Genomic DNA, 18,844 nt, shown 5'->3' with positions numbered 1-18,844 from the left:
AACAGCCGTTGTGGATTTGACAAAGGTGAAAGTGAGTTACACGATTGTAAAATTAGCACAAGAATTGGAGCTAGAAGTGGATGAGAAGGATGTGGAGGAGGAGTTGATTGAGTTTCATGGAGAAGAACTGGCTAATAAGGATCTGATTGAGCTGCTAGCTGCAAAGATCACAGAAGAAGAAAAGAAAGTTCGGAGCTTGAGGTTGAACCAAAAAGCTTAGAAACCAAAAGGTTTGAAACAATGAAGCAGTCAGCAGGAACATTTCACCATTTGAGGGAATTTTTTTCTTGTATTAAAAAAATGGGGCCAAATACTTCAAGATTTTTAAAAGTCAGAGACTAATTGGGGATAATATTGCTTGCTATCATCAGACATACAAGAAACAAAAGAGAGCCACTGGCCAAGCATCTCTCAATAAGCTTCATTAAAAAAAGTTGCAAAGTCAACCACCAATGATAAAGGCTAGGTTCCAAGGGTGGGGAAGGGACAACATACTGCCCACTTATGTTAACTTTACTATACGATACTGTGCATACTTTTATCACTAACTTTACCTTTCATTTCATAATCCCATCTGTTATCATGGTACAACATTTAATATGTCTGCATTTTAATACATTTTATGACTTGTATAAAAATATTTTGTGTATGCTTTTGTTATGAGCTAAGTGAAGTGAGTGGGCAGGGACAAATTTGCATTATGTAAAAATCACTTTACCCAGAGGTCTGTGGAATGGTCCACTTTACATAAAGTGAGAACTTTCTATATTAAGATTGAGATGCTGGTAAAATACCTGGTGGGTGTGTGGTTTAGCAGACTGATGCTTGAAAGGAAAAAATCAAGAGGACTATGAACACCTGGAAGTCATTAGCATAGAGATCATAATTAAACCTATGGGAGGAGATGAAAAAAAGGGAAAAAAGTATAAAGAGGTACAAGGACAGAGACTTTGTTTAATACCGTGATAAGAGAGGCTGGTAGATAGATGATAGAACCCATAAAGCAGACAGATAAAGAATGCTCAGTCAGGTAGGAGAAATAGAAGATGGGGGGGAGTGTCAAAAGATCCCAACATGTGGAACTGTGGAAAGGATTGCTTGGGTGCCATTGAGGGGCAAGGAGTACAGATTTGAACCCGGGTCATTGGAGTTTCTGCCTAAAATATGAAGTCTTCTAGATCAGTCGCCTTATTTTGCAAGCTGAAGAAATTGAGATTCAGTGTGGTAATGTGCCTTACCCAGGGTCACACCACCACAAGTAGCAGAACCTTGTACTGCCCAACTGAACAGCAGGCACATTGAGGTTGTAGCATGCAGTCTGATGATTCTGTGTTTGGAAAAACTGACATTTGGTGTTCTGACCCTTGGTATTTGATTGGTTCTGACCTGATTGGAGCGTGAACTTCACTTTCCCTTGAGGAGAAGATGGAATGATTCTTAATTAACAATGGCCCCTTTTAGGGGATGAGCTAGGAAGTGGGAGCAAGACAAGCTTAGAAGAGTGACATTCTTTAGGTATAGAGGGGGAGGGAGTTTCTAACTTCCCCACAAATATTAGCTAGCTGTCAGGTGTGCACTCTGCCCTCTAAGGAGGCCCCAGCCTGGTAAGAAAGGACAGGTGTCCTGGGCAACTGCCCCTCCCCCTCCTATGCATTCTAACCCCCCCCCCATTTCCTCAACAGCCAGCTGCAACCAGAGCCCTTGATAAAACAAGATTATTTCAGTAAAGGCCAATTGCTTAAGACCCACTAATTTGAGTATGTGATCATTCCTACCCTGAGAGGTACCTTTGCACAAGCTATGGAAAAATGTGTAGCTTGTAAAGCAGGTTAATGTAAAGAAGATTCTGGGGGAATGTTTAACCTATAAGAAAGCAACATTTCTAACCACTTTGAGGCACACTCATTTGTTATACATGCTAGCTAACTCTTCAAGAGAACAGGGTTGGCAGGACCTCACCGTGGCAACACTTCATTAGTCTAGTTTGAATCACTATATTTATTCAGAACAAGAGAACATAGGATGTCAGAGCTAGAAGGGACCTTGAGACTACCTCCTCCCTTGGGAAGTCACAATACTTAACAGATTAAAACTCACATGATCCAGCACAGGCCTGTTGAAAGGAACACAATTGCATCTCTGTCATGTTACTTTAACTCAGGCTTTACACGATTTCAGAGTGACCTTTCTTTCCAAATTGGCGATTTGTCACTGTGCTAGTAATGTGAAAGGACCAATAAGATGAAGCCAGGGCTACCTGGTGCTCCTTCCTCTGGGTTGCCAGCTCTTGAGACTTCCTTTTCCTCTGTTCCCAATTCTGTAAGCCCCTTGTCTTTTTTTTTTTTTTGGCAATTGGGGTTAAGTGACTTGCCCAGGGTCACACAGCTAGTAAGTGTGTCAAGTGTTTGGTGTGAGGCTGGATTTGAGCTCAGGTGCTCCTGACTTCAGGGCCGGTGCTCTATGCACTGCGCCACCTAGCTGCCCCAAGCCCCTTGTCTTTTGAGCCACTCTATGTCTTAGAAAAAATCTGTTTCTCTGATTAATAGCTGTGCTTAGGTCTCCCAGTTCTTATCCTGCCAAAGGAAGAGGGAAGTTTCTCCCCTGTCTATTCCTTGCCACCATATCTTTTCCCCAAATTCTTCACTGTTCCAAAGAATTATCATTATGCATCTCCCACACCAGCTTCCTTCAGCCTGTGATTGGAGTGGCACAATGAACATGGAGAATGGGTGTGGTTGTTCAATGCCCTTCCACTCTTGCGAACCTACCCAGGGGACAGTTGTGGCCTCTATCCACAGAGAAAGGTAGCAGTAAAGAGGGTGTAGGATCTGGACCCAAAAGAATCTGCCCAGTCACTGACTATCCCTGTGACCTGGGACTACCAGTCATCTAAAATCTCTGAGCTTCCCTTCTCTAAAGTAAAGGAGAGGGAGGGGGCAACTAGGTAGTGCAGTAGATAGAGCACTGGCCCTGGAGTCAGGAGGACAGTTGTGTGACCCTGGGCAAGTCACTTAACCTTGATTGTCTCAAAAAGCCAAAAAACACTCCCCCTTCCAAAAAAAACCCAAAAATAAAGTAGAGGAAGGGAAAATCCATTTATTAAGTGCCCACTGTGTGCCAGGCAGTGTGATAAGTGCTATACAAAAATCCTGAGAATGAGATTGAATTAGATTACCTCAAAGGTGTCCTCTTCTAGCTATAGACATAATGAGTAGAAGCCAAAAAATCTCTGAGATATAGAATTGTATAATTCTACAAGGTCCCCCAAATATGCTTCTTGGTTTTTCATATTTCACTGTTTCTCCTGGTTCCCTTGGTGGCTGATAGTAGCCCAAAAAACCTGAAAGAGGCACAGAATATAGAATTCATGGCAGTGCTAGAAATTGTAGAAGCCAGTAATTGTCCATGGATATTCAACTCACTCATTTTTACAGGTGAGGAAATTGAGTCCAAAAGAATCGAATCCGTGTTGGTGGTAGCTGCACATGACTGGAACCCAGCTCCCCTGCTTGATTACTCCTCCAGAGCTCTTTCCCCCTGTAACCACACACACCTGGAGTCCATCTTGAAGCCTCCTCTGACTATCTCGAGAATGGCATCCAGTGCGTTCCCTTGCTCACGGCGTGAGGTGGCCAGCTTAGTTAGGAAGGGTCTGAAAGAAATCAAAATCCAACCATAGCCCCTGAATGTTTGTTAACCCACACTGGTCAGTTCTTAGAGCCTCCCTGATACCTTGTTACTGTAATGAGAGAACATTGAGAAAGCTGACGGTTGTAATGTTGACTTGCTTGTGCCTTAGTAACATTTCTGCAGTAGTAATATTCTGCTTTTACTGCATGTGTAACTTTAAACTCTTTGGAGCTATCAGTTGTCTCTTGCCCTGCCTTCACTGAATTTACTGACTACCACAGGTCGTGTGTACCTATGAGGTTTGTTGGCCTCCTCTTTCCATTCTCTGTGATTTGAAGTTTTTATTTTTTGGGAAAGGAATCTGGGTCTGGACTTCCCTGTTTGCTAATGTTAGAGGGGAGAACTGAAAATTCAAAGTTAGTTGGGGGTACTGAGAATGTGTTATCAGGGCAGGGTGTGTGCCCAGGAGGTGTGGGTGGGGCCCTGCCTATCGAAATGGGGGAGGGGAGAGTTTGGGTTCTTTCATTGGTTGGGTTGTTCTGTTCTCCCACCCTGCTTCCAGGGACTGGGACATTCCTGACATTCCAGACAATCTCAATGCCTTTGCTTTCAGGATGTGGATTAACATCCCAAGAAGAGATTTGATTTCACCACTGCCCTACCTCCCTGTATCCACACCTCTCCATCTCTACCCACCCTGTCCCCCGATCTCTTAACCAACCTACCAGAAAAGAAAACCCCTAGAGAGAGTGGGGAGGGGAAGCAGCAAGCGAGCAAAAGGATCCCTGTGTGACCTTTGACATGTTTAGACAAAGGATAACAGTTTGTGAGGTTTTCTCCCTATTTAAATTTCTCGGGAAGCTGAAGAGCCCTGGGCCGTGGCTGGGGATAGAGTACTTCCGGCCCATAATGGGGCCAGGTACTGGGAGAAACAGTTGAGAGCTTGGAGAGAACCACTGTTATTTGGGCACCTAGATAAGCTAGGCTAGACTGCAGGAATGCTTTGGGGTTGGGGTAGGGGGAATCAGGATTTCTAGGTTCCAGTCCTGGCCCTATCTCCAGCTCTTTCATGTGATTATTGGATGAGTAGCTTTCTTTCTCTGGCCCTCAGTTTTCTTCTTGTGAAATGAGGTGATCAGATGTGTATAGTCAAAGGCACTTTTCTAGTGCATGCACAATTTAACTCAACTCAGTTCAGTTTATTTAAATGCCATTTTGTGCAGGATACAGTGTTTGGGTTATGGGATCATAAATTAAAAGATGGAAAGGACCTCAGGCCATTTTGGTCCTTATTTTGTGAAGCTTTCATTTTTCCTTCGTATGTCTCATTTTTCCTCCTGAATCTATCCTCTCTGTCAGGAAGTGGAATAGGATGCTTCTTCATAGATCCTCTGGAGTTGAGGTTGGTCAGAGTTGAGTCTTTCAACATTGTTTCTCTTTTACCCTATTATGTTATCATTTGTTCTCCTGGTTCTGCTTACTATGTTCTGCACCACTTCATATGAGCCTTACCCGTGATTTTCTGAAGTGATCCCTTCATGATAATATTCCATTACATTCATATACCACAATTTGTTGACAGAAAGAGTTGCTATGAATAATATTTGTACATAAGGGCCTTCCGGAGCCCCTTTCCCTCTTTCTCTCATCTCTGTCTCTAGGGTATTAATCTAGAAGTACTATAGCTGGGTCAAAGATTGTGCACTGTCTCCCTCATTTTCCAAATAAAGAAACTCCAGAAGGTTTGTATGGTGGTTACAGCTCCATTTCCTGTTAGCTGCTGGTGATTTATCCAGGCTTTGGGGCTCTTCTGGACATAAGAAACAAATTCCCTTAAGGAAATGCACTCTAGTTGTGGTGGGTGCTGTGCTTAGCCTCGGGAACACAATAATACAAGCCAGCTAGGTCCTCCTTACCCTCGATGAGTTACATTTTCTGGAGAAAGACATCATATAGAGAAGAGTGCTTTGGACTGCAGTGGTTGTCATAGAGAAAACTGATTGACACATCCTAGTAAGGAAATGATAGTAGTTTTGATTTGATGACTGTTGGAATTATTTCTCTTATTTTCCCCCCTAAGATAATAGTGTAGCTCCTCCATTATCTCAGCAGTGAGCTTTCCAGACTATTTTCCTTATCTTTCTCCTCTTTTTAATACCATTGGCATGGGGCTTGGTCTGGGGCTCAGGTCACTGGGTTGGTTCAGTTCTGTGGCCCTGGAAGGATTTTTCTCTGTGAGTCAAGAGGTTTGTCCAGCCTCATAGGATCGTAGATGAGAGCTTGAAGGGACTTTAGAAACCATTTTAGAGCAACCCCTCCATTTTATAGATGAGGAAACTGAGGCATAAGGAGGTTATATACAGGTAATAAACCAAGATGTAACCCCCAATTTTTAAACTTTAAATTCAGCCCATTTTCTGCTAGGGTATTCAAGGCCCATGTGATCTCGGCTCCTTGTGCATTAACAAAATTAACAAAATCCAGCCATAAGACAAGCATTTGTACCTGCTGCTGCTTTTTCCAACATCACTGAGTTCTGTTGCCGCCTCCCAGAGGGGGCTTCATCACTACCTTTCTTTGATAGAAGGCCAAAGTGACTCTGATCTTCTTTCCTTTCACTTCTAACAGGAGTTAGAGAAGATTGTCATGTTTGGAAATTAGGAGGGAGATGGTAAACGCCTTCAGCAAGGGAGGGATCTTTTGGCTCTTGGGTTATTAGACACTGTATAGTGCTAGCTGAATGAAAAGACATGGCTTCTGAGCTCTGGGTGTTCTTGGTAAAAAGATATAAAGAACCTAAAAAGACAGCTATGCAAATGTTTGGCCAGCTAAAGTAATTTGTGATATGTAAACCTGACTGCCAGTGCATTCATTGCACTGATTAGTGTAGACTTTACTTGCCCATGTCACCAAAAAAGTCAGCCTCTCTGGGCCTCAGTTTCCTTCCTTGTAAAATGAAGAGATTGTGCTAGATTAAACATCTACTATGAACGTGGTGGGGAGGGGAAGAAGAGTGGTGCAAAACAAAAAAAGAGTTTGCATTCTTTTGACATTTTGAATGTTGTCAGAGATAAGAGTATGGTGGGAATGGTGGGAAGTAGTATACTTACAGATGGCTACTGAGAGGCAGAAATGGGTGGGTGGGAGAAAAACCAGCCATAAACTCCCTTCTTATGGCTTAGCTGATTCCCTAAATCTGTAATACTACTATTGATAATCCAGTTTTAGAAAAGTAGAGGTTCTAAATGGGGCCCCTTTCTTCTACTCAGTTACTCAAACTCAAGCCTAATGTCCATAGCATTGAGATCTGTAAGACCATAGATTTGGAAGGGACCTCTTGCAGATAATCTAAGCACACCATTTTATGGATGGAAAAACTGAGGCCCGCAGTTTGTGACTTGGCCAGAGTTATACCATAATGATTTGCGCTTTGAACTTGGATACTCTGATTCCAAACTGAGTACTTTCTACCACTACACTATATTGCCACTATAAAAAATTGGTGGTAGTGACTTTGTTGGCCTTTGAGAAATAGCTGTGAGTAGGTTAGCCTTGAGAGATGGGGATTAAGGTTGTGTAGTGGTATCCATGGCATGTATGTGGTTATTGTGGTTATTAGAAATGGCAATGCCATAGCAGTAATTGGAAAGAACAAAAAGATGGAACTGAAAGATATAATTATAAAGACCAAGCTTGGCTGGCCTACAAAAAGAGTTGAAAATAGGCAACACCCCTCCCCGCCTCCCAGAAGTTGGGAGACTAGGGGATGAGGAATATTAAATATACCACTGGACATTTTCGATATGTTGGTTGGTCTGACTTTTTTTTTTTTGTTTACTTTTTACAGTTTGGTTCAACGATTCTCTCACTAAGTAGGGAGGAAAGGGGGAGATATTTTTCAAATGAAGCTGTCGTTGAAACAAAAGTCAAGAATTTTAATGGCAATGCCATGGGTTATCTTGGCATCTACATGATGGTCCAGGCGTGAGTGACTGATGACTTTCTCTTTCCATTTCAGGAGCCGCAAAATTCAGATCCGAAATATTCCACCCCAGCTTCGCTGGGAGGTAAGTGCCCTTGAAGGGGACCTTCCCTCAGGATGGGGAGGAGGAAAAGCAGCTGCTTTTCCTGGAGAGACAGATTCCTGGGAGGTTTATAGAAAGAAAGTACATGTCTTTCCAAGTCTGCAGATTGAATAAGGAGGAGGGAAGGTATTCCCAGCTGTTATTTCATGGGAGGTGAGGAGAGGGATGATAGGGAGGGAAAGTTTCTCATCATAGAACCTGGGTGGCTAGCACTAAGTTGAGACAGATTCTGAGCCCTTTCCCTACACCAGAGCTCATTCTTCATTATCATCATTGGCATGTATATAGCACCTACTGTCTGCCCCATACTATGCTAAGTACCTTACACATTTTATCCTCACAACAACCTTGGGAGATAGGTGCTATTATTATCCTCATTTTATAGTTGAGGAAATTAAGGAAAAAAGAGGTCAAATGACTTCCTCAGGGTCACACAGCTAGTAAGTGCCTGAGGTCAGGTCAGATTTGATCTAGGCTCTTTCTAACTCTAGGCCCAGCATTCTTTCCACTGTACCACCTCGCTTCTCATTAATCACCTGAGTCACCTCGTGGTGAGAAGGGGGTGCAAGTGACCTAGTGGGATTGTGGATTGAATGTCACCTGAAAGCACTGAAAGTGATAGAAAATTGGCCTAGGGAGTTAAACTCTCCAGACCTGGCTACCACCACCAGAGCGTATGTCTCATTAACATCAGTCTTGACTATAAAGTTAGCAGTTTTCTCTATTGCCTTGTACATCTCATTTGATAGTCCAGACTTGTTCATTCCTTGCTCATGTGTCCCAGGACTCCCTCTTGGCATTAAATCCTAGAATTTTAAAAATTGGAAGTAGCCTTAGAAATTATCTAGTTTGACCAATGCCTAACAGGTGAACTGCCTTGGTCTGAACATCCATTGTTGTGGGCAGAGGCCTATGCTAGCTTCTGGTGCAAATTCAGATGAAAGAAAGATGGTAGTTCCTACCTTCAGGCAGTTTCCAGTCACAAATTATGCCAGGGACACTGAAATAGGATGCATATACCAGACATATATGTGTTGCTCTTTTGCAAAAGTGTTTCCAGCTGGGATGAGTCATACAGACAAATATGGCCGGCAAGCTTTGTCAAATCATGTGTCTCCACATTTTTGGAGGCGATACAGGTCAGAAAACCACCAGCTTTCATCACAGCTTTGCTCTCTAAGGATTGAAACAAAAAGAGGAATGACTTCTTCCTAGCTGGTCTGGCCCATCACCTAGGCCAGTGGGTAGATTAGAATATCCAGATGTTTTTTCTTTTTTTTTTTTCTGTTCCTTCTTGCCCTCACTGTCAAAAGGTTATGGACTCTGAGGTGGCTGGTGGTGCTGTGGATAGAGCACTGGCCCTGGAGTCAGGAAGACCAGAATTCAAATCCAGCCTCAAAACAATTACTAGCTGTGTGACCCTGGGCAAGTCCCTTAAACTTCTGTTTGTCTCAGTATCTTCATCTGTAAAATGGGGATTAATAATAGCACCTACCTTGCCAGGGTTCTTGTGAGGATCAATAAAATAATAATTGTAAAGTGCTTAGAGCAGTGCCTGGCACATAGCAGGCAATATATAGATTATTGTTTTATCAGCAACATCATCATCATCATCATTATTATTATTCTAAATCCTCCCCTCCACCCCCACTTTAGTTCTTCAAGATGCCCTGAATATGTCTTAATGTCTTCTGGGAGAGGTCCCACCCCTAAGTGAAAGCAGGGGCTTTCAGAAGTGTAGACCCCCATAGAGAATGCAAGCATCTGGAGAGTAATTACTGTTTGGTTTTTGTCTTTGTATCTCTCTCCAGTGCCTGGCATAGTGCCCAGCACAAAGTAGGGCCTTAAGTGTTTGTTCAGTTAATTGAAATGGAGCTTGTGGAAGACTGGGATGGTGTGGGCCATGGACTTTTTTCTTTGCTTTTACAGGTGTTGGACAGCCTGCTGGCTCAGTATGGCACAGTAGAGAGCTGTGAGCAAGGTAAGAGGATGAGATGGAGAGGATGGCCATGGTGTTGATTTCTCAAGACTGAGAAATCAGCTAGTCCTTCGGTGCCCATGAGGATATCTATGTGGTTCATTGAAAGCATCCTTTCATGACTTCATGAAAACAAGAAAGGGCAGGGTAGCACAATGGCAAGAGGCTCAGACCGAGGGTCAAGTGACTTGGGAACTAGTTCTGGTCCAGCCATGAAATTCGCTGGGTGACCTTGGTGAAGGTCTTCTTTCTAGTCTTTGTTTTCCTGTACTGTAAAGTAAAGGAGTTAGATTAGAACAAGACTCCTGGCAATCTGAAGTCTGTGAACCTCCTCACAGAATAAGGCTTTTAAGTGCATAAAATAAAAATACATAAGATTTCAAAAGAAACAAATCATTTTGAAATAGAGTAAAATATTTTTTAAAAAATCCACTGAGCCCCCAGGTTCAGTTAACTCTAGACTGCATGGTCTCCAAACACATCTTTGGTTTCTATGAACAGTGTTCTGACTAACATTATGTGAATTTCAGTCATGTAAAGCAAAGAATGATGGGGCATTTATTTACTCTGATGCTATAAAACACTTCAGATCCTTAGCAGGCTGTGGCTACTTTGGTTCACCATACTTTCATAAAAAAACCAAAGAGATAGATCAAAACCTGGGGAGCTTTCCAGAGCCTGATGACCCAAATATGGAAAATAGGTGTAAAAAAAAAGTTTATGGGACTATTTACCCTGTAGAAGAAAAGACAGACTATCAGGTGATTTAATTGAAATATGGGCTAATATAGTATAATCAAATGTTTTCACATATATGAGGGATTATTAGACTGTAAACCCTGGGGCAGCTAGGTGGCACGGTGGCTAGAGGCCATGGATTCAGGAGTTCCTGAGTTCAAATCTGGCCTCAGACACTTGACACTTACTAGCTATGTGACCTTGGGCAAGTCACTTAACATGTAACCTTGAAAGTAAGGACTCTATCTTACTTGTTTATCTCCATTAAAACCTATTATGGAATTAAGTGTGTGTTTATGGGGGGAGGGGTGTCACAAAATCACGGAATTTGAAAGTTGCCAGTGAACTCAGTGGTCCTCTAGTTCTACCCACATGTGAAAAGTCTCCCCTCTATAACATAACTGATAAATGGTCTTCTAGCCTCTGCCCAAAGACTTCCCCCCCCCCCCAAAGAAGGGGACTTGCAAGGTTTTAGGACTTAAATTTTCTCCTCTATACCAGAAAGGGTTAGTCTCAGGGATCTTTGAACTTTTTTTTTCCAGTTCTGTGACCCTAAGTTAGATATTGTCAGAGACAGAGAGAGAAGATATTAGAGTGGGGACCTACTTCATAAGTGAGTCATGCAGTCTCTTGTCCTTAGAGATCTGATTGAAGAGAATAGGCAGTCATTCACCTGCCCATCATAGGTCATACATTCCACTTGCCTGAAAGCAGGGGTTGGACCAGATGCCATCTGGAGCTGTCTTCCTGCAACCAAGCCTTTATCATAAATACCAGGATGAAACTCACATCATAGTATAATCATGCTGCCCAACATTGTTCACAGCCTGTACTAACAAATCACTTTGGGCTTGACTAGACAAGCAGGGTTAAGCAGGTGACTTAAAGAGCCTGTAGTGAGTTTCACTAGTAGAGTTTGGGATTTCTAGCTGTAGGTAGCACTGGAGTTGATCTGCCTGTTCTTGTAGCTAAGAATGGATTATTTACATCTTAAAATACAATAAGAGTTTATTTTAAAATGTAAAAAGAACACTTAGCGCTAGGCTGTACAAAAACAGGCAGTAGGCTGGCTAAAGCCTATAGTTTGTGAGCCTTTGACTTGGATGCCTCCCAGGGATTCAGGCCTCTTTTTAATCAAACCAGCTTGGTCCTCCTATCTACATAGGTGGGGTCATTCAGTATTTCAGAATATGAGATAGAATAAGTTTTGAAGATTTGATGTCGAAGGATGGTATTCCATTCAGGGTTCTTTTTTTTTTTAATCAATATTCCCACACTTGATGGATACATCACTTAACCTGTCCTGGAATGGTGAAATAAGAAAGAAAACTTTAAAAAAGCAAACTGAGGGGTAAATTTGGACGTCTCTTGAAAATGGTGTGTTTGGTGGCAGTAACAGTTGTGACTTTGGCCAGTGAGCCACGCTTTGGGAGGCTTTTGTGATGTGAGCGCTCTCGAGCTCACACATGCTCTCTCTCTCTCTCTCTCTCTTTTTCTCAACAAAAACAATGGGATTTTTTAAGCCTTGGAAGGGGGTGGAGGTGGGAAAAAGGTGGCTCCTTAGCTCTAATTCTGGCTTGTGTTTTCTCCTCTAGTGAACACCGAGAGTGAGACTGCAGTGGTGAATGTTACCTATTCCAACCGGGAACAAACCAGGCAGTGAGTTAGCTGGGAGATGGACAGTGCTGTGGGAGGCTTGGAGGTTGGGGGCACACTGAAGAGAACCATATTGATTTTTGTATACTTTGTATCTCATTAGGTTGCTGTGAGGAAAGTGTTTTGGAAACCTTAAAGGGTTGTACAAATATGTATAATAGTGGTAATTTATTATTATCATCTGAACCACAAACCTCTCTTGAGAGTGACTCGAGTTTTCTTTCTTTTTTTTTAGTTTTAAGTAATATTTTATTTTCCCCCCAATTATATGTAAAAACAATTTTTAACATTTTTTAAAGTTTCGAGTTCCAAATTCTATCCCTTCTTCCCTCCTTTCCCCCCTTCCTGAGACTTAAGTAATCTAATATAGGTTACACATGTACAGTCATGTAAAACATTTCCATATTAGTCATTTTGTGCAAGAAAACTCAAACAAAAAGAAAAAAATTGAAAAATAGTATGCTTCAGCCCATTTTCAGATGACATCAGTTCTTTCTCTGAGGAGATTTGGGATTGTCTTGAATCGTATTATTAAGAATAGCTAAGTCATTCATAGTTCTTCTTACAATATTGCTGTTACTGTGTACAGTGTTCTCCTGGTTCTGCTCATTTCATTTTGTATCAATTCATGTAAGTCTTTCCATTTTTTCTGAAATCATCCTGCTTGTCATTTCTTGTAGCACAATAATACTCCATTACAATCACATACCATAATTTGTTCAGCCATTCCTCAACTGATGGGCGTCCCCTCAATTTCCAATTCTTTCCACCACAAAAAGAGCTGCTATAAATATTTTTGTATATATAGGTCCTTTCCCTTTTCCTTTTAAAAAAATCTCTTTGGGATACAGACCTAGTAGTGGTGTTGTTGAATCAAAGGGTATGCATAGCTTTATAGCCCTTTGTGCGTAGTTCCAAATTCCTCTCCACAATGGCTGGATCAGTTCACAACTCCACCAGCAGTGCATCAGTGTCCCAATTTTCCCACATCTCCTCCAACACTTAACATTTTCCTTTTTTGTCACGTTAGCCAATCTGATGGATGTGAGGTTGACCTGAGTTTTCCAGCTGACATAGAGGGAAAATAAGGGATGGAAACCCCTCATGTTTAATTGGTAGAAATCTATTGTAATATATCAGAGTGGCAGTGTTTCCAAGGCCGTATTGGAGCCTACTGAGAGGGAGCTGGTCTCTGGAGTTCAGCCTGGTTGCTAAAGAGTCCAACCCAAGGCTTGTTTGCTGGGTCAATGGCTCCATCTGTTGGTTGAAAGGAGGACCTGCCTCCTCTGCTTGGGAAAAGCGGGCATTCCCAGAGGTCACAGGCATTTTTATATAAGCAGAATTGTTCTTTCTTATAGGGGAGACAGCGATATCAGATCACTGTAGTGGGATCAGTGCCCTCACTGCAGGCATCTTCTCCAGGTCTTTGGCTTTTCTTTTCTTTTTTTGGTGGGTGAGGGGTTTTTTGGTGTTTTTTTTTTTTTAACTTTTAAATCACTGAAATTTAGAATCTCCAGCAATGGCTGTCCATTTTAAACCATATGTTAAGTTCAATTTCTTGTCTTCAGTAGTTCTACTATTTCTCTTTGCCATTTCCTTCTTTCTATGTCTCGATGGCTTTCTTGTTCACGTAAGAGCAAGATGGGTGTTCTCTCCCTTCCCTTTTCATGCCCTTGTTAAAAGACACATTGTGCAAAAACTTTTTTACCATGATTTCTATTCCTTTTTTTTTTTGGCTAGGCAGTGGGGTTAAGTGACTTGTCCAGGGTCACACAGCTAGTAAGTGTTACGTGTCTGAGGCCAGATTTGAACTCAGGTCCTCCTGAATCCAGGGCCGGTGCTCTATCCACTGTGCCACCTAGCTGCCCCTACCATGATTTCTAGCTAAACCAGTCTGCAGTGCCTTTGCCTTATCCTCTACAGCCACCAAATGCTACAAGCTATTCTTAATACTTTCATTCTGCTTGTCTTATCGTTTTTCCTACTTGGCTCTACCCTTCAAAGCTCATGGCCTCTAAGAAACCTTCCTTGGAAAATCCTGACTGATCAGCTCTTTTGCTCCCCGTCCTCCTTCAGCATGTATAAATAGTGCCCAACTATTCATTTGCACTGATTGTTAAAGACTGCTTAATTAGTGTCCCATCTCAGGTTGACCAGATAGTCTTCCTCTTTTACATTCCATATTTTTAGTACCTTGTCCCATTCTGGACTTTGCTAGGGAGGAATGTAGGAATTGTGTTTACTTGTGGCTTGTGTTTACTCTTGAGTAATTAATATGCCACTAATTAGACAACTGTTCTGGGCCCTAGTTGTCTCAGCTCTTGCTGAACACATAGTAATCATTTAATACATTTTTGTTGATTGAGTGAATGATTGGAGATGATCTCTTAGGTCTTTTCCGACTTTAAAATTCTTGGTGCTCTCTGAGCATAGCTGGACTCTGGTCAGGCCAATAATTGCTGTTAAAACAGAATTTTTTATGTTCTTCTGCCCCAAATCATAATAAGGTTTCATATGTAATTCTCAAAATTAAAATATGCCTTCCTTGTTGCAAACTAACAGGTCTGTCATGTCTCCCTCTGCATCAGAATGGGAATTAATTCCTTGAGGGAAGTGTGGACTCCTGAGGTTGAAGGCTTCCTAAGGGTAGTGATCATGTCTTTACCCTTAGATTGGGCAACTCCTAAGATTCTGAATCATATTTCTTTGTTATTAATTTTAGACTAAAAGGTTTCCAATTGTGGGATTGATTAGTACTTCCATGGCATTTCTCCAGTACCAAGTATAGTAAACAGATTAGCACATACACTCTCCATTTTATTTTGAGGTTGATGCATATATGAATAACTGTCTCTTCCCTGTACCCACAGAGCCATCATGAAGTTGAATGGCCACCAGCTGGAGAACCACTCATTGAAAGTCTCCTACATCCCTGATGAGCAGATGGCTCAGGGTCCTGAGAATGGTCGCCGGGGTGGCTTTAATTCCCGAGGTCAACCCCGCCAGGGCTCTCCTGTGGTGGCCGGTGCCCCCTCCAAACAACAGCCAGTGGATATTCCCCTGAGGCTCCTGGTGCCCACCCAGTATGTGGGTGCCATCATTGGAAAGGAAGGAGCCACCATCCGTAACATTACTAAACAGACCCAGTCTAAGTGAGTATATATGTGATTGAGGATTGGGATGTAGGGTATAGGAGGACTTTGAAAATCCTGCTCAGCGTTGGGGCTGGGGGAGAAGGTGAAAGGGGTGGATTTTATAGATCTGATTTCTCACTTCCAAGAAGCCAGTTCAGTGTCACTGATTTTTGTGTCTTCCCTTTCAGAGGGCTAGGGCTTCCCAATCCCGTTCCTCTCATTCTATAAACATCAGATGAGGAGGGATGAATTGGTCAGGAGTGGGGTGGTGGAGACAGGAAATTCCTGGGTGGAAATATCCAGTTACATGATTGCAGCCGATGTCAAGGAAGGTACCATCCTCTAAGACTTTACTAAACAGGACCCACAGTGTGTGAGAGTGGTTGGGTATTCTTTCATGCGATGAGAGGCTGGATTAGATTATTACTGACAAAGTCTCTTCCAATTTAATTTTGATACTAGGACTTTGACTTGTGTAGAACCAAGAAGCTGACTATCCTAGCTAAGGATTGGAGCCATTGATAGAGGGCAAAATAGTTCCCTTTGATACTCATTTTCATGCCAAATTTCTTTGTTTTACCCAGTACAATGGACTAAGGCTTATGCTATTTGTCCACCTATTGCTTTTCAAGTAATTTCCCTCCCCCTCCCCTGTCTTTTTTTGCTAGAGGTTGAGGTGGAAAGAAATAAGTGTCACACCCCTCCACTTAGGTTTGTCTGCATGTGAAACTTTCAATGTGGCCCCTAGGGCAGGAGTTCCTCTTAAACCTTTTTTTGTTTTATGTATGCCTTTGGCAGCCTGGGGCTACCTGTGAACCATGCTCTTCAGAACCATGTTTAAATCACAATTGAAGAAAATGATAAATTTCAGTAAATGAAAATGAAGATGTAATTGTTTTCCCCTTCTATGTTCATAGACTGGTTCTCCCCCCCCCCCTTAAGAATCTCTGTCTTAGGGCCATCAATGTGCCAGCCCTCATTAAAACAGTATCAATGAGACCAAAGGCTGCACCATGGAGTTCCTGGTGCCCTGCCTTTCTCCCTGTGCTGGCCACTTTGTATTTGGCTTTGTACCCATTTAGGGGCTGCGTTTCCTGGATCAGATATAAGAACCAGTAATCTGCTGGGAGGATATAATAATCTCTTACTTTCTCAACCATCAGAATTGATGTTCACCGAAAGGAGAATGCTGGAGCAGCTGAGAAGGCCATCAGCGTTCACTCTACTCCAGAAGGTTGCTCTTCTGCTTGCAAGATGATTCTGGAAATCATGCAGAAAGAAGCAAAAGATACTAAGACGTAAGGCTTAACTCTTGCTTTTCCCTTTCCCAGACCAATGCCCATTGACCCTGATTTGTGATGCAGATCATCTCTGTGCATCTCTGGGCTGTCATTTCTTACTGCTTAATATTCTAGCACATTTAATTTTTTCTTTTTGGTTGCCATCATGCAGTTAATTGAAAGATACCCCCTTTATTTCTGTCATTATGAGAGTAATGCTATGAGTATTGTGGTGTATGTTGTACCTTTTTTTTTTCTGTTTCTGATAGGGGTGAAGGTGGAGAGATAGTGGAGGAAGGCATTTGAAGGATATGAGATATGAAAAGAGGAAGATCTCATTGAATGACCTCCTTTTTTTTTTTAATTAAACATGAGACAAAGTTCTTAGCTGAGAGGGTGGTAAAAAGGGGAGCCATGAGAGGTTTGAGGAGGGATAAAAAGTTTTGAGAGAACCACTGTGGTGAGTGGAATAGGGAATCCATTAAAGAGAGTTAAAAAGATTGCCTTTCTGTAATGAGGGCCCTGCTGAGATTATGTAAGTAACATACTTGTAAGGGACCCAGGCAGCACATAGTTTATCCAGTAGAAGTGATGGGAGACAGAGGACCTGGGTTCAGATTCTACCTCTGACCCTTATCATACCTATACTGTATGAGCTCCCTCAGTCTCATTTTCCTCATGTAAAATCTAGGGGCTGGGTCCAAGTAGTCAGAATCGGGTTGAATGCATCTAGTTCCAGATCCATTATTGTTTGCCACCTTTGCCAATCACCATGTTTTCATGGAGTCATAGTTTACAGTTCCTCTTGAAGACTGTTCATATCTTTTGATGACTTGTCTTTTGGAGAATGAAATATTTGTGCCAACTCTCAGTATATTTTGGATATCAGACTGAACAGTTATTTCTCAGTGATGTCAATTTTTCCTTTCAGATTCTATCGTTGATTTTATTTGTGCAAAGCTTTTGGATTTTATGTAGCCAAAAGAGCTTATTTTTTCTTATGTTTTTTGCTATCCTTTTGTTTTCACCTGCCCTACATTCAACTTTATATCTCTACCAATGCCTTTATACAAAGTTGTTCAATTAAACAGACATTAAGTGTGTCCTTTATGGAAAATGCTATACATACCAAGAATGAAACAGTACTACACTCAAGAAATGTAATATTCTCAGACTCTTGCTAGTTGCACAACCCTGGGAAAGTCATGTAACTTTTCTGAGCCTCAGTTTCTTCTTTTATAAAATGGGAGTTGTAAGCAGCTAGCTGACAAGGTTGTTGAATCAAATGAGATGACATATGTAAGGCATTCTGCCAGTGTTAAATTGTTATATAAATGTGAGTTGTTAATATTCTAATTGAGGATAAAAAGAGATTGAGACATAGGGCTCCTGAAAGCTCTAAGGAGGGAGAAGATATGTGGTACCTGAGTTGAGCCTTGAAGATGTGAGCAAATGAATAATTTGGAGGTGATGACCTAGTTTCACTGTTGAGTTATGTGAAAGTCTTGTATTATTGGTGGAAAAAAATATGAGCAAGTATTGCTTTACTTTTCAATTTGTATCTCCAGCATTTTGTACGTTTTGTTGTTGTTTTAGTTGTTTCAGTTGTGTCTGACTCAATGACCCCTTTGGGGTTTTCTTGGCAAAGACATTAGAGTGGTTTGCCATTTCTTTCTCTAGCTCATTTTTTATGGATGAGGAAACTGAGGCAAACAGGATTAAGTGACTTGCCCAGGGTCACACATGCAGTAAGTGTATGAGATTAGATTTGAACTCAGGAAGATCAGTCTTCCTAACTCTAAGTCTATCCTAATCCTAACTTCCGAATTCCAACTCTATCCACTGCACCACCTAACTGCTCATAGTAAGGGCTTAAATGCCTTTTCATTTATCATTTGTTTTTTTTTCTCTCAAGAGCTGATGAAGTCCCTCTGAAGATCCTGGCCCACAATAATTTTGTGGGACGTCTCATTGGCAAAGAAGGACGAAACCTGAAAAAAGTGGAACAGGACACGGAGACCAAAATCACCATTTCTTCGTAAGACTTTCTCTTTCATTGCTCTTCCCCTAGGCGGAGAAGTAAAGTGCCGGGGTTGTATTACACCATCCCTGGGGATGTTGGAGTCAATAGTTTTCGTCCCTTGGACCTCAGTTGCCTCCCTCAGTTCTTTGTACACAACGTTCTGGTTAATAGATGGTACTTGTTCATTTTAGGGGGAGGGCTTGTTGTATTGGTCTATAGGATAGCTGCAGCGTTCCCAATGTTACTACTGTTTTGAGGGTTAGTTGTGGAACTTGGAAGCACGTTCTTTAAAGAGCAATCAGAATGTTGAAGAAGATAAA

General features: G+C 41.9%; 1 protein-coding gene across 1 annotated transcript in view; it reads left to right on the top strand.

Annotated features, from left to right (window-relative positions):
* IGF2BP1 (insulin like growth factor 2 mRNA binding protein 1) overlaps positions 1-18,844 on the top strand; it is a 65,048-nt gene that overhangs the window by 29,130 nt on the left and 17,074 nt on the right. The window contains 6 exon segments of the mRNA XM_020997779.2: positions 7,649-7,697; positions 9,645-9,696; positions 12,027-12,090; positions 14,958-15,239; positions 16,385-16,519; positions 18,417-18,539. Of these exon segments, the coding sequence (XP_020853438.1) occupies positions 7,649-7,697; positions 9,645-9,696; positions 12,027-12,090; positions 14,958-15,239; positions 16,385-16,519; positions 18,417-18,539 (705 nt within the window).

Source organism: Phascolarctos cinereus, unplaced genomic scaffold, assembly GCF_003287225.1.
Source record: "Phascolarctos cinereus isolate Bilbo 61053 unplaced genomic scaffold, phaCin_HiC Scaffold_5;HRSCAF=322, whole genome shotgun sequence".
In the NCBI taxonomy this organism is placed as follows: Eukaryota; Metazoa; Chordata; class Mammalia; order Diprotodontia; family Phascolarctidae; genus Phascolarctos; species Phascolarctos cinereus.
The sequence above is the reverse complement of the archived record's forward strand: the minus strand, read 5'-3'. Positions and strand labels throughout refer to the sequence as shown.